Here is a 16934-nt window from a genome sequence, read left to right as displayed (position 1 = left end):
TACTTCCGGCAATTTAGCGCCGTCTCCGTCATTATCTGCTTGGTCATCATGGCGAACAGGAAACTACTGTCCAGTGTTTTAAAAAACCGAATTATTGTAAAATACAAATCTCGTGTGTCTCTTTCGGTATTGCTACACAACTTAATGTGCCGAAATCTACTGTTCAAAGCATAATTACCAAGTTTAAGCTTATAGGATCAACTGCTAACCTCCCTCGTTCCGGACACCCCACCAAAATTACAGAGAGATCCAAGAGGAAGGTTCTCAGAGAAGTTAGTAGGAACCCTCGTTTAACACGTAATGACATACAGAAACTGGTAAGGGAAACTGGGGTTGAAATAAGCACCTCCTTAGTTACAAACATGCTACGCTCTTCTGGATTTAAAGCATGCCGTCCTTGTAGAACACCATATTTAAAGCCTGTTCATTTAGAAGCATGATTGAGGTATGCAAGAAAGCATGTATATAAACCCTTTACCTATTGGAAGAGTATTTTTTGGTCAGACGAGAAAAAAATCGAGCTTTTGGGCTACAATGATGTTCGCAATACTTTCCGTAAGAAGGAGAAACGAAATTTTCCAAAGAACACCGTCCCTACAGTTAAACATGGAGGTGGCTCGATCATGCTATGGGGTTCCTTCAGCTCTTCTGGTGTAGGCAGCCTTCACCGCGTCAACGAAATCATGAAAAAAGAAAAGTACGTTGATATATTAGGCACTTGTATCAAGAATGATGCTCGGAACTTGCGGTTTGGGCGTCGTTGGATCTTCCAGCACGACAATGACTCTAAGCACACATCGAAATATGTGCAATCCTGGTTGCAGAGGAACCATATAAGCATTCTGAAGTGGCCATCGCAGTCACCCGATCTCAACCCAATTGAAAACGTTTGGCATGAGTTGAAGACCAGGGTTCATCAGCGTCATCTGGAAAACTTGCAAGAGTTGGAGTCCTTCTGTAAAGAATAATGGAAGAAAATACCAATCGAGTACTGTCAAACGGTCATGGAGGGCTGTGAGGAGAGATTGCGCCAAGTAATTCACCTGAAAGGCTGCACAACTAACCATTAAAATAGACGCACGAACACTTTCTGCCCCTCCTATGTTTGGTTATTTGTTTATAAACAGTTTATTTGTCTTTCAATTTACATAAAAATTTATGTAGATGTGTGTTAGTATAGTATTTGTGATATACAATACTTTCATTACCCTACTCATGGTACTTTTTAAGTTATGAGGAAAAAAAGTACTCACGACGCAGGAGTACGAACACTGTCGTAACTGTAAGTATTAGGAACAGCTAACCAGAGGGGCTTAGCGCAGATTTGTGAAAATATGTGAAACAAACAACAAACGTGTTAAATTTCATAAAAATATGTTTACAAAAATATACCAGAAAAACAGTTACAACCATTCTACTACGCGCAAGAAGATTCTAAAAAATAAAAAAACGATTTTGAAGTTAAAGCAAGTTGAATCTGTCGTTTCACTGGAGAGTTTCTACTGTATCATTTACTCTTACCTCTTCATCACGAATTTCACATTTAGGGTTGAAATAAAGTTGAAACGTAATTTATTTACCTGTGTTTTCAACTTTGATACAGGAATCAATTAGATTAAAATTTTTTATACAATTTAACTTTTTATTTACTAAAACTTAGGCAGTTGTGCCGTGAAGTTCCTCATGGTTCAGTGGTACTTTACAATAATGCTATAATTCAGTGTTCCATCCCCACTGTGAGACACAACGTTGGATAACCTACTATGCATGATTGCCATATAAAACCAGTTTATGCAAAAGTTTAGCTTTAAATCGCTCGGCATCGCGAGGTGGCTTAAGGCATTCGACTCGTAATATGAGGGTAGCAGGTTCGAATCCCCCTCGGACCAAACATGCTCGCCCTTTCAGCCGTGGGGGCGTTATAATGTGACGGTCAATCACACTATTCGTTGGTAAAAGAGTAGCCCAAGAGTTAGCGGTGGGTGGTGATGACTAGCTGCCTTCCCTCTAGTCTCACACTGCTAAATTGGGGAATGCTAGCGCAGATAGCCCTCGTGTAGCTTTGCGCGGAATTCAAAAACAAACAAACACTTAGATTTAAATTGCCTTTTTTATGTACGTACTTAACTTTATATTTAGAAAAAACAAACAAACGGAGTTTAAAATAATGAAAATACGTAGCAGAAAAAAATTCTACGTATACGCGAGCAGCGAAGAACTTATTTCTTTGATGATCCGCGCCTCTTAGTGATTACTTCGGCAACATGAAGCCTAACTCTAGCAGAAGCTCAACTCGCACGCTCGAACGTGATCTGCAAGACTACAACGTTGTAACTTTACACATCTCTAGCACATAGAATCAACAAATAACTTTTGTATACTTTTATACGAATTATTCATGAGAATATTTCGTTCGTCCTTACGCAGATAGCTCTCCTGTCGCTTTGTGCGAAATTCAAAAACAAATGTTTGTCCTTAGCTAAGTTTAATTGATTACATGAGCATGTGCTGGAGGGAAGGTACTTCAAGAACGGTTTTGTTCTTGAAAGTTTTTCTTTTTGTCTTTCACCACTTGTAATAATAAAATTTTACGAGATCATATCTAAGAAATACGTAATACATGTATGTTTTACCAATGTCGATCTTTTTTTTCAAGTTATGACCACCAGGTTCGTCCGCGGTTATGTGTGTGCACATACATAAGCTTTACTATGTACGTGTGACTTTAATTACCTGAGCTATTGGTCACCTTGGTTAAAACTTAGATTACGCTAGATTTTAATAATTTAGGAGTCGGACGGCCCGACATGACATAGAGGTTAATGTGTCGATATATGAAACGAAAGGTCAAAGGTCTGAGTCACGCTATGCCACTGTACTTTCAGATGTGGGGGAATTATAACTGTAATAGTCCAGATATTTGGATCAGTTTCCCCTTGTTTGTAATCCACAGTATTTTAAATCATGCATGACTCTCATTGGATCATAAGAGTCTCTGACCTGGCCGTTGGACTCAAGTGTCGCTTGATTGGTTGTTACCAGGGAGACGGGTTCCGAAAAATGTGATAGGATAAAATCAAGTTTCCACATGTAATTTGAAAAGCTTAGACTTACAAGGAGATTTCAAATTAAGTTATATGGACAGTATGTCACTCAGATCAGATGTCTGGTTTCAAGTTTTATCAAAACTACTTTCATCTATCAGAACGCGTAAGTCAGCGAATAAATATTAATATTTTCAAATACTCTTTCTTTCACCCCACTTATATAATTCCATTGCTCTACCATCTTGATAACGCTGTAGGTAAAGTTACATAAAAACATCTGTTACTATAACATCTTGATAAGTTTACATAGAAACATCTGTTACAAAAACATCTTGATAACGCTGTAGGTAAAATTGTCCTCACAACACCTTCAGTGTCTGTATTAAAATGAAGCTTTTGTGATTAATTTTGTGATGACGTAATAAATAAATGGCATCAGATCAATGTTTTCAATAACATATATAGGACGAAATAATGTTCGAAATAAATTGGTTTTTGTTTTAGTAGTATTATACTCTTCTGAGATTTTACTTGCATCACCAATAGTATAAGGTCGTGTACATTCAAGTTTTTTGTGTCTACTGCTTACATAGATAGATGAAGACGTGTCAGGACAGTTGCTGTTGTTTCATATTAAACACAAAGCTACACAGAGGCTATCTGTGCTCTGCCCACCACGGGTATCGAAACCCGGCTTTTAGTGGACTAAGTCCGCAGACATACCACTCTGCCAATAGAGGCACTGTTTGTGTATCTAATATTGATATAGTTAGGTCATTTAATTACCTAAACTTCAGTTCAGAAGAAAAGAAAAGGTTTACATTACATCAAAAATGTCATCCTTACGGTCTAGATAATCAATACAAAATGCTGACAGCTATCTAGTGTTACTCAAGTAGAACAAGAGAGAAGATCTGATATTTCTTTTTTAAAGTTTATTAAATGGGTGTCGTTTTTTTATCACTTAGATTCAGCCCTGGTGCACTAGGTTTTAGAATAGTAGGATAATCAGATCAAACTGTCCACTGAAGACAAGATGGCTAACTGTTTGTTTGCTTGTTTTTGAATTTCTCGCAAAGCTACAAGAGGGCTACCTGCATTAGGCGTGCCTAGTTTAGCAGTGTAAAACTAGAGGGAAGGCAGATAATCATCACCACCCACCGCAAAATCTTGGGCTACTCTTTTACCAACGAATAGTGGGACTGACCGTCACATTACAACGCCCTCACGGCTGAAAGGGAGAGCATGTCTGGTGTGACGGAGATTCGAATTCGCGACCCTCAGACTACGAGTCGAGTGTCGTAACCATCTGGCCATGCCGAGCCCGACTAACTGCTCTATGAAAATATTAAAAAGTTGCGAATCATGATTATATGAAGTTTTAAAACGGCTGTTTGTGAGATAAATTATTTCTTTCTTTTACAACTTTTGTTTTCTCATTTCTAACAGTGAGACAAAGATAAACTTATTATTCAACAAACAGTTATTTAAAACTTCATATTTTTTGTGAACTCAGTGGACATCTCTTTAAAAGCAAGCACGACTACATTACAGATTTCTTTTCTTTTCAGCAAGAGAAAAATCGAAAATATTATTTGTGATGTAGAGGCCTAATGTATTCTTTGATTGGCTACAACCTCTGATGTGGACTACAGTTTCGCTTATTCAAAGTTCAAAGGCGCAGCTGTGGTCAGAAAAACCATAGAAATAAAGTAAGGTTTCTTATATCGGTGATATTATTATATGTATGGGGTTTTAGCATGTTTGTTTTTGTTTGGAATATCGTTCAAATTGTTTCTTATTTTGCTTGTAGTTACTGTCAGCATTAACTAGAGTTAACAAGGTTAAAGTCAACTTAACTGCAATTGTACAAAAATGTTTCGACACTACTGATATATAGCTATGACATCATAAGAAAGGCTACGAATGACAGGAAGGTAAATATTAAGGAACGTAATGAATAACTGTGGCCTTGATGAAACTTATAGAATGGATGACAACTGCTTGTTGTGGACACACAAGTGGCAGTTGCCGTCCATTCTACAAAGTTTCAACAAGAATACTCTGCCTAAACAATCTGTCGAAGAATTGTGGCCTTATTCTGTGTCAGTGCCATTGAAATTCTTCAAGGTCATATTAATAAGAAATTCAACTAACATGAGTCGAACACCCAAAATATCAATGGAAAATCGCGGAAAATAACAAATTAAACGTTTTAAACATGGCTTCTCATAAACAAGTTACAGACATAAATACATACGTAGCTGTGATATACAATGTCAGAAACATGGCTTTTCATAAACAAGTTACAGACATAAAGAGAAGAATCTAACCCCCGATTTTAGCTTTGTAAATCCAAAGATTTACTGTTGTCCCAGCGGGATACTGAAATGAATGAATTTTAAATTTAAGTTTTATTCGATATTAGCTCTTACGCAATTGTTTGTTGAATTTCGCTCAAAGCTACACGAGGGTTATGCGTTTCTAATATTCGAGTGACACATTAGAAATACGACGGCTTGTCTAAAAACTTCCGCCAACTTTTGAGCTACCCTTCTCAAAGTGAATAGTGAGATTTGACAGTCATTCTTGTAATGCACTTACGACCCCAAAGTGCGGATTGAAGTTTTCATTTTGGTGAGAACATTAAACACTGGGCTATACTAGGTCTCCCTACACAATACTTGTTTATAAATACGATTATAATTCTGATATGTTTGAAATATAATTGTTCTTGACCAAACAATTCTTAAAATACTAGAAACCATTTTTTAAAATTTTATGTTATTGCCATGGGAGAGAAAAGACATGTGGAAGATGTTTTCCTTCAGCAAATAGGCTTATGCTGCTAGCAATGATACTGACAGATTTAAAAGTAACGTAAGAAACCTGCCAGGCCTAACTAAGTGATCAACAACCGCATCTTTCTCGCCAAGGTTTAACAAACATCTAACGGAAGAAAACATTGTATAAATACAAAACAGGGAAAATATTATTTAAAAGTACATTATACATGAAACTTTACAGTTAACAAAAATGTGAAATAGCAAGTACAGTGTTACTATAATCTGTTTTATATTTATATGGTAATATTCCAATGGAGTAAAATATTTCGAATATACAATGTGTATATATATATATATATATGTAATGGTTATTCCATTAAAATATATTTATATATACTGGTACTCCCATAATAATACAAAATTAAAAAGTTTATTTGTTTGAAGTTAAGCACAAAGCTACACAAAGAGATATCTGTGCTCTGCTTACCACGGATATCGAAACCCGGTTTTTAAAGCAAGTTGGTAGTTGTTTTAAGACCTGACGACATTCTTATAAATGTTTTTACATTAGGCTTTAAATACTTCAGTTCTAAACTGTTTCTCGCTATGAATATTATAAACTAAACATTTTTATCAAAAGTGAAACCAACCTGCTGGGGGACACAGAACTGTAAAGTATTATGATGTGTTTCGGACGAATCGCTGATTTATTATGGTTTTGGTTTCTTTCAAATTTCGTGCAAAGCTACACTAGGGCTATCTGCGTTAACCGCCCCTAATTTAGCAGCGTAAGACTAGAAGGAAGGCAGCTAGTCATCACCACCCACCGCCAACTGTTGGACTACTCTTTTACCAACGAATTGTTGGGCTGATCGTAACATTACAACGCCCTCACGGCTGAAAGGGAGAGCATGTTTGGTGTAACGGAGATTCGAAACCGAGTTCTTCAGATTGCCTTATCCATTAGGCCCTGCCGGGCCATAATTTATTATGTAACGTACATTAACGTATTACTATTTCAAATAACTGGAAATTTTAATTTTAATTTAGAACTTAATTAAATGTTAATATGACATTTACTAACAAGACTGATACACACAGTTTGCTTTTTTAACATAAATATATTTTAATATACAAACAAGAAAACAAAACAATTTATAATACTGGTTATTACTAATAGTTATTACAAATGATGGTTTATATACAACAGTTTTATTCATTTATAGACAATATTGAGTCTTATATCTGGTCTAAAACTAAATATTTTATCTACGACCCAGGCCCATGACCAGCAAATTAATTCTGAGTTGATACTTAAGCTAGCTTTCTTGTTTCTTTGTTTGGCCTAACGCCTTTCACAAGTTCACTTCTTACTGAGGAAGACGTTTCGTGCCATCGTAGGAATTCTAACGTATGAAATAATCCACTGAAGCTGAGCCGTTTGTAATGTCCGAAATCTATAACATTCTCAGTCAAATTCTGTAGTTTTCCGATTAATAGGTGTTAATCACAGTTATAGCTTCCTAGGCCTATAGCATACCGACTGTAACTAACAAATAATGATACTGCTCCTTGTCTCTCTTCATAAAAATCACAACGTCTCAGCAATATTCTAACGCTTTTTCTTAAAACAAATATTGTTTATTCTCACTTTCAAGAGTCTTCTAAAAATTCCGAGGACAGGCAGGACTTGTGCAATACACGGTCAAGAATATACGTCACATGCACAAAAAAAACTGTATAGAAACAATTGTAGGAACTAAAATAAATGTGCAACAGCAAATCTGTTACACCTCCCTATGTATAGAATTAAAATTTGGCATTAAACAATTATAAACTAAGATATTTACACATACACACACACACACAGATAACACTTTATTCAATACAATGAGTTGTCAAAAAATTATATAATTTCAAAAATCATGACAATACATAACACAATTAATACAAATAACCTTTTGATAATAAAATTACATAGCACACAAAAGCACTTTACATAAATATTATTTTTTTGGCTTAACACCATAAAAAATTACATGCCTGAGGTGTTGTTGGAAAGTTGGGAATTAACGGGAATTTTCTGGTTAAGTTTTCTAACCAACTGACAGGTATGGCAGGTTTTACAAAAGTGAGAAACATTTTCCCTAATTTTTGACCAAAAGAAATGCCTCGTAATTTTATCATATGTCCATATGTCGTGTTCACACTTAAATGACTTCCAATGGGAAGTTCATGGCAACTTTCAATATTTCCAAATGATATGCTTTTGGAACAACGATTTGATAAACTACAGTCCTGTCCTCTGAAGCTGGTGCATTTGGTGGTTTCCATTGTTTCATGAGCACACCATTTTTGCAAAAGTAACCATTTGGAACGTTTTGCAATTTATCATTCGGAAGTGCATATTTAAATAGTAAAGAGATCTGTGGATCCTTTCCTTGATTATGGATCAGTTTGCTTTTAGCAAACAGAACTTCACCAGTTGAGTCAGATCCCTCATGTCCGTCATTACTACTCATGAAAGACATGTCAGTAGGACAATCATTCACAAGATCCATGTCGGACCCAAAAAAGGTCTGTGACAAATCTATAATGTCGTTCTCTGAATATATGTCTATCATTACTTTTTGGCAAGATTTTTTAGCTTGAGCTCAAATTACAGCACCAGAAAGAAACTCTTCTGGATTCTTCTCAACATTACCATCAATGACTGAGCCACCCTAGTATAACATAAACTATTTTGAGTATGGGATTAGCAGTGTCTATTGAAGATTCAAGTCCACGAGGTGCACAACATCAATTCGAGATTAATTCTAGCGTCCGAAGTAGTTCACTGAAGCTGAGCGGTTTGTAATGTTCGAAAACTCGTCATATTCTGTAGTTTTTCCAAATTAACAGGCGTTTATCACAATTATAGCTTCCTAGGAATATAGCACACTGAATGTAGCTAACCAATAATCATACTCATTGTCTCTCAGCGCGTCGGTTTCCATATTACAATCACGCGAGATTTTCGACGCTTCAACAATATTCTAGCGCGTTTTTTAAAACAAATATTGTTAATTCTCACTTTCAAGAATCTGTTACAAATCCCGAGAACCAAATTTCATGAACAAATTAAGGCTGAGATTATTTTTCACACTATAAGAAAACTGATCCAATTCATTGGTCATTCTGGATCTGAGAAGGAGTTTCTTATTTTTACGAAATGAAATTTGACGTTGTCTTATACAAACGTATATAATCTCGAAAAGGAATGTTACTGCCAAAGATAACCACCCTCTTTGAAAAGCAATACTGTATAAACTGCAGACAGCACCTACGCTGCCAAAGTGAAATTTATGCCCACTTGTCTTATTGTTTTCAATTTTAAACACAAAAAGTTTGATTGTTCTATATTATTAATACCTTTAATAATTTAAACATATCAATCAAATCCCCTCTGACCTTTCTCTTCTCCAGAGAAAGAAGCTCCAAGCTGTACACAGTACTCTAAACAAAGCCTTACAAGTGATCTGTACAGTGAAACAATAATACTCCTTGTATTGTATTCAATATTTCTATAGATGCCTTCAAAATTCTATTAGCGCTATTGCTAGCTATAATACATTGTTTAGATGACTTGATTGCTTTTTTATCACAACACTAAGATCTTTTTTCTTTAATCATACTATTTAATGTATTACCATTTAAATTGTGAAAACTTATGTGCATCACCTTACATTTTGTATAGTTAAACGTCATCTGCCACGTATTTGTTCAATGCATCAAATGATCTAACTCTCCCTGTAAGTCTGTAACATCTATGATACTGTTAGTCACCATAAAAAATCTTAATGTCTGCAAACTTATTTGTGTTAGTCAATATCATTAATATAAATCACAAACAGTGGATAACCCAGCATAGAGCCATGCGATACATCACTTGTAACTGTCATTCAGTCACATCTAACTCTGTTTATTACTACTCTCAGTTTTCTACTCTCCAGTCAATTTTGCTATCCAATTTAATTATAAATATATTTCCCACTTCCACAGATTTAATTTTTGCAACAAGTCTTTGGTGAGGCAACCTATCAAATAATTTCCAAAAATTAAAGTAAACCAAATCCACAGTATTTCCTTCATCAACTATTACTATAACATTTTCAAAGAATGTCAGAATATTTGTCAAACAAGACTTTCCCTTAGTGAAACCTTGCTGGCTCTTTGACACTATATCACACTGATTTAAGTGATTCTGAAATCCGTCTTTAATCACACTTTCCAAAACTTTTCCAACTACCGACGTAAGACTAACTGGTTTATAACTGCCTGGACAATGTTTATCACCTCCTCTCAATGTTGAACTAACTTTAGCCAACTTCCAGTCCTCTAATACTCTTCCACTACTCAATTACCTATAAAGGTATTAGCTAGCAGTTCACAAATAAAATCTTTAAGTTTCTTTAAAACTCGAGGATAAAAATTATTTGGGAATTTATCAAGTTTTAGGATTCTTAACTTTTCTCTTACGATTTAAGAACTTACAACGATATTTTTACTTCAATATTTTCACCATACATTAAATGCTCTGGTTGAGGCATCATACTTGTATCTTCCTTGTCAAAAATCAAGTGAACGTATAATTTAATAACTTTACGATCTCAAACTCTTCTGAGATCGGCTCCCTACAATCATTTTTAAAAGGCCCAATTTCCATCCTGATATTTTGTTTATTCATCATATATGTTTAATTCTTTCAACCAACCTTCTTCCATACTCAGTTGTTGCCCTCGTAACTTCCTTTTTAACCAACTCTCTTGATTTCCTGTAGTTTTCCAAGCTCTTATTATTTACAGTATGTATACATTTCTTGAATTTTTAATGTTTATCCTACTATGATCTTTAACGTTTACTTAATGACGCTGGCTTATTTCACTCCGTTCCTCTATTTCTGTAGGAAATATGTAGGTTCTGTATGCATATAACTTTTTCCATAGCTATTCAAGATTCCCTCACAACTCTTTAGTCCAATCTACAGAAACCAGATTACGTCTCAATCCAGCAAAATTGACTTTCTTAAAATTTGAAACCAGGGAACTATTCTTTAATTCTACATGTAGTAAAATTTCAAACTTAATAGCGCAATGGTCACTTGTACTAAAATGCTCACCAACCACATCTCTGTCTATTATATCCATATTTAATAATAATAGTAAATCTAATATAGTTTCTTCTGTTGTAGATTCCGTCACCAGTTGGTGTATAAAAGTATCCTGAAAAATGTTCAAACTCTATCCCCATCACTGTCAGACTCAAAACTTCAACAGTTAATATCCCTAAAATTAAAATCTCTCATAACAACATCTTTTTCAGCTACCATTCTGGTTTCATTATACAGTTTCTCATTAACTTTCACATTCTAACCTGGTGGTCTATAATAAATACCAATTACAAGACTTCCTTTTATTTCCACTAACACTAACCTAAACTGATTCAATCTCAGTGCTATCTTCTTTAACATGCTCTAAATCAACAGGATACAATTAGCTCCTGATATATAAAGCTACCCCTTCCACTTTTTTCGACACTATCTGTAATAAATAATCTGTAGTCTGGTGCTTCAAAATATTTTCTCTCATCAAATTTGTTCAAATCCAACCAAGTCTCGGTGATACCCATAATATCAAAATCCCCAGTTTCCACAACTGCTTCGAACCCATCAGGTTTATTTTTAATACTGCTAGCATTACAATAATAACAATTAATAGATTTTTAAAATACGTACACGTTTTTTGCCTGTTGCACACCTTATTTCTCTCTGGCCCTAGTTTAAACCTACCAGTACAGTTGAGTTAAAAGTTCTTGCTAATCATAAAAAGAATAGTTTCGCTTTCTTTTGCATGATAGATGCTTAACACATTAAGAATGATTGAAATAATAATTTGGGTAATAATTAATATATATATATATACTACTTTATAGATTTAACAGATATTTGTTGTTGCTTTATTAACGTTTTAAGGATTATATCGTGAACTAAAAATAGCTGCTGCTACGATTTTGCCTTTTATGATTTTTTTTATGATTAGGAACATTTTGCTATCTTAATTTTTAATCTTTCTTTCTATTTTAATAAGTCCTTTAAAATGTTCCAAAAGAGAGAGAAAGGTTGTATGCCCTAAACCCATGCTGGCTCTCTCGACACTTCTGTATATATCTGTGATGCTTGAGATACTCAAACCTTTTCATAATGAAAACATATAGTATAATTAGTTACTACTTACCAGCAGGCTTACACTGTGGAACTGTTGCAACGCTTGACGATATCAATGTGGTGTTTGTTGAACTTTGGTTTAAATCGATAGATGTCTCTGTCGTACCAGTTGACAAAACATGGCGTCCAGATGCTGCTGTTAAGGTTTCTGTTTGAGCCATTCTACTCGCAATTTTTGTGGAACCTGTGGTTGATTAAATTATGTTTTACATCATTCTGGATTGAATTATATACCACTAAGATGTCATGTAGCAGTGTTAACTCATACACACTTATTCATTGAGGCTATTCAAAGTTTTATTTTCTTTTGGAAATAAATGAAGTTAGGAAGTAATATGTTCAAGTTACAATAAAGGATGACAAAATTAATCGATTTTTTATTTTGTAAATACAACTTGTTAACTATGGATTATTCATACTGCTCTAATAAAACTTTGAAATGTTCTGATACATCTTTGAGCATACAGTTCAAAGAAAATCAAAGTGAAATAGCTAGCTACTTTTTTCTAGAGTCTAATATGATCATAGTCCATTACATCCACAGATAAAAAAGTGTGATTTCAGCATTCATACCCTAAGTTCGTAAACGTGTTGAAAAATTCATACTCTTAAATATGTAAGTGAAGTCCCTCGGTGGGACAGCGGTAATACTATACACTTACAATGATAAAATCTGGGGCTCGATTCCTTGTGGTGGACACAGCAGATAAACAAATGTGGCTTTGCTCTCAAACACACAGACACATAATGTAAGTAAAAAGAAACAAAATTTATGAAAGTAAACATTTTTATGTGTGTATATTTATTTTAGAACGAAAAACGTTGTCATTCCAATAATTATAATTAATCTGGTTCAATTTATGTACTAAAAAGATTTAAATTAATAATTTCCAGGGCAGAAGTTATCAAAGGTTATCTTAGGACATAAAAAGTTGTTTCTCTCATATGTAGGCCCGGCATGGCCAGGTGGTTAAGACACTCGACTCGTAATCCGAGGGTCGCGGGGTCGAATCCCCGTCACACCAAAACTGCTCGCCCTTTCAGCCGTGGGGGCATTATAATCCCATTACTCGTTGGTAAAAGATTAGCCCAAGAGTTGGCGGTGGGTGGTAACGACTAGTTATCTTTCTTCTAGTCTTATACTGCTAAATTAGGGACAGCCAATACAGATAGCCCTCGTGTAGCTTTGCGCAAAATTAAAAAACAAACAATCCCTCATATGTAATTATAAAAAACGCTAATAAAAACTGCAGAATACAATGTGTAAAACTCTAAATGTGCTTGTATTTCCGCATGGACCCATCAAACATAAGCACCAAATTTATTGAAGATCCATCAACAGTGACGAAGAAGTAGTTAAAAATGCCTATAATTACCACACAGTGTAAAATTCACCAAATTTGGTGAAGGTCCATTTACAGGGAGTAAAGTACTAGTGAAAAAGGTGTAAACGCCCATAAATCCGAAAAACACAAAATGACAAACTGTAAACTTGTACGTATCCCCGCATGGCTCTTATAAACCACTACACTCTACACAGTAGTTACATGGACATACAACAGACAGTACTATTATATTTATACAGAAGCCAATCTGAATAGATGTGAAATCATTATAATTCCAGAAGTAAAGAAAAAAATATCAGACTGGAGGTTACGCATTAAATAAATGTGTATAATCTGTGTTTTGTCCAGTAGATGTGTGAAAAACATAAAATAATTGAGTCTTTCACGATGAAAGCTTGAAATATGGCTCACAAGGAGAGCATGCTCTCATAAAGAGTTTTGGGTATAGCGCCATTGCATATTTATCCTATGACGGCTATGGCAGCCATTTTAAAACATGGACGTCAATGACCACTTCGAGCTTCTGCATATCACATATTTTTATTACTTTCAGTGAATGCTACAATTTCATTTATCTGCATGTCACCTATGGGGTAGTAAACCTACTATATGTGGATTTTAGTGTGCAAATTTCATCTGGGCTACTAATATTACAACTAATGACAAAATATGCTTGATGTTAAAATTACTAACTTCTAACCCCATTTTCGTTTTGTTTGCTTTCATATCACATCTAAGCCTTTTTTATAACTTAAGACGACTAAAGAATAACCGATAGTAGCCTCTCAAAAGCCTAGTAACTCAGATATGTGCTGCACTGATTAACTTCACAGTTCTGTGCCACACCCAGCTCGAACAGATTGGGACTGACATGACTTGACACGTTCACTCTACCAAAGAAAAAAAATGAAATCCTGATATGATTTTTTTTTGTTTGAAACGAAGAAAACAAGATGGAGCTGTTCGTTTAATGAGTGTATACAGAGTCATCTGGTGAAAACAATAATTACAGGGATATTTGTTTGTTATATGCATGTATATAATTATTGAAAGTAATAATATAGTTACAATACTATCAGATCATCCCTTAAGTAATGTCCGATTTTAGGTTTAGAAAAAGAGAAAGGATTTCAAACGCTTTTAATGTTGTTTAATCAATGATATATGTTCTATTATTAATTACTTCCTGCCAACGATTCATGATCTTCTGAATGCCACTTCTATAAAATTCTTGAGATTTGGAGGAAAAGAAAGAAGATAGGGTAGTTTTGACATCTTCATGTGTTCCAAGTTCTTTTCCACCAAAATAGTTCTGCAAACTTCGGAATAGATGGTAATCAGATGGGGCAAGGTCGGGAAAATAAGTAGAACGTGGAAGTTTTTCCCAGTTTAGCTCTTCAATCTTTGCAGATGTGATCCTTGCTGTATGGGGCCGTGCATTATCCTGGTGTAACACAACACCTTTACAATTGATCAAAGCAGGCCTCTTTTCTGTCAGTGCAACATTCAAGCGCTCTAACTGTTAACAATAGAAGTCTCATGCAATCGTTACATTTAGTGGCCGCAACTCAAAGTGGATCACACCAACAATATCCCACCAAACGCTTAACAAGACTTTCCTCGGATGGAGGTCCATTTTGGGCTGTGCTTTAGCCAGTTTACCTGCACTGAGCCATTGTCTGCGGTTCTTAACATATTTATAAAATATCAGATTTTCATCTCCAGTCACTAACCTGTCCAAAATAGGTGAGTTACATTCACGAGAGTGCAGAGAAGTGCAAATGTCCACTCTTGCTCTAAAGTTGGTTCTGTCAAATCATGGGGGACCCATTTTCCAAGTTTTGACACCTTTCCAAGATTTACAGATGATGGTAAACTGTTGAATGGGTTGAATTAAGCTTCTGTACTAGTTATTCAACTGTTATAGTACAATCTTCATCAAGTGCAGCAGCAGCAAGTCATCATTAAACTCAACAGGATGACCTGAACGTGGCACATCACTTAAGCTGTAGTCACCTGATCTGAACTTCTGAAACCACCTTCAACATTTTTTTTTATTGAGAGACTCCACACCATAAACACCTTGAATGTTTCGTGTTGTTTCTGCTACATTATTGCCTTTTTTTAAACTCATAAAGCATTATATACCTAATGTGCTCTTCAAACACATCCATCTTCTTGAGGGTTTATTTGATTAATGATCTGAAAAAGTTGAGTTGAGTGAGTTTCATTTATTTGTCTGAACATTTTTATACACGTTCTACTGCATATATTAATCATTAAAGCCTTCTACAGAGACAGAAATGATGATGCACTTTCTGTATTACATTTTTGGACATTATTTATGGGATGATCTGATACGATGATATTCGGGTAGTGTGTGTCTTTAGAACCACACAGTGAGCTGATGACTTTCTAAAATGTATGTTTAATGTGTGTTTAGTGTTGTTTAAAAGTCAGGAACTACAAATATGTTTATTTGATAAGTGTGTAGAGGCTAGTTACTCAAAACAACTAAAGAATAAACAACAGTTTCTGTTTAACGTTTATGTATTAAGCGTTTTCTAAATGTCAAGAGTTACAAATATGCCTGTTTGATAAGCGGGTATGTAGAGATCATATGGAGAAAAGATCCCGGCGTGGCCAGGTGGTTGGGGCACTCAGCTCGTAATATGAGGGTTAGAATTTCTGTCTCACCATATACGTTCGCTCTTTTAGTCGTGGGGACGTTAAAAAGTGACAGTCCATCTCACTTTTTGATGAAACATAGTAGCGCAAGAGTTGGCGCTGGGTGGTGATGACTAGCTGCTTTCCCTTTAGCCTTTAACTGTTAAATTAGGGACGGCTAGCGCAGATAGCCTTTATGTAGCTTACACGAAGTGCACAACAAACTGAACCAAATCGAAAATAGCCGAAGTACAACAATGCCTATTTTATGTGTGTATGTTTAGTGTTGTCTAAAAGTGAAGAAGTACATATATGTTTAATTATCAAACATGTTGAGGTTAAATACTGAAAATAATTGAAGAATTAAAACAATGTTTGATGAATACACGTGTGAGAAGCGATGAGTTATAATGATGTTATTTTAATGTGCGTGTTCAGAGTATTCTAAAGAACCGAAGAATTACAAAGATGTTTGTTTGGTAAGTGTGAACAGATTAGCTGACCAAAACAATCGAATTACAATAATTTTTTTTAGCAAGTGTGGCCAGCGTTATCCAATAACTGAAGAATTATAAAGATGTTTATTTAATGATATGTATAATATATAGAGTTATCCAAAAACTAAAGAATTAGAATGACGTTTATTTAATAACGTGTACAGAGTTATCCAAAAACTGAGAAATTAGAATAATGTTTGTTTAATGACTTGTATAGAGTTATCCAAGAAGTAAAGTATTAGAATGTTATTTGTTTAATGACGTGTACAGAGTTATCCAAAAACTGAGAAATTAGAATAATGTTTGTTTAATGACATGTATAGAGTTAT

General features: G+C 34.9%; 1 protein-coding gene across 1 annotated transcript in view; it reads right to left on the bottom strand.

Annotated features, from left to right (window-relative positions):
- Positions 1-16934, bottom strand: part of LOC143226518 (sodium/potassium/calcium exchanger 4-like) — a 94358-nt gene that overhangs the window by 62506 nt on the left and 14918 nt on the right. The window contains exon 2 of the mRNA XM_076457554.1: positions 12106-12279. Coding sequence (XP_076313669.1) covers positions 12106-12279 — 174 coding nt within the window. The remainder of the gene's footprint in view (positions 1-12105; positions 12280-16934) is intronic.

This window comes from Tachypleus tridentatus, chromosome 9, assembly GCF_004210375.1.
Source record: "Tachypleus tridentatus isolate NWPU-2018 chromosome 9, ASM421037v1, whole genome shotgun sequence".
In the NCBI taxonomy this organism is placed as follows: domain Eukaryota; kingdom Metazoa; phylum Arthropoda; class Merostomata; order Xiphosura; family Limulidae; genus Tachypleus; species Tachypleus tridentatus.
Note: the sequence above shows the minus strand (reverse complement) of the source record. Positions and strands in the feature narration are given on the sequence as shown.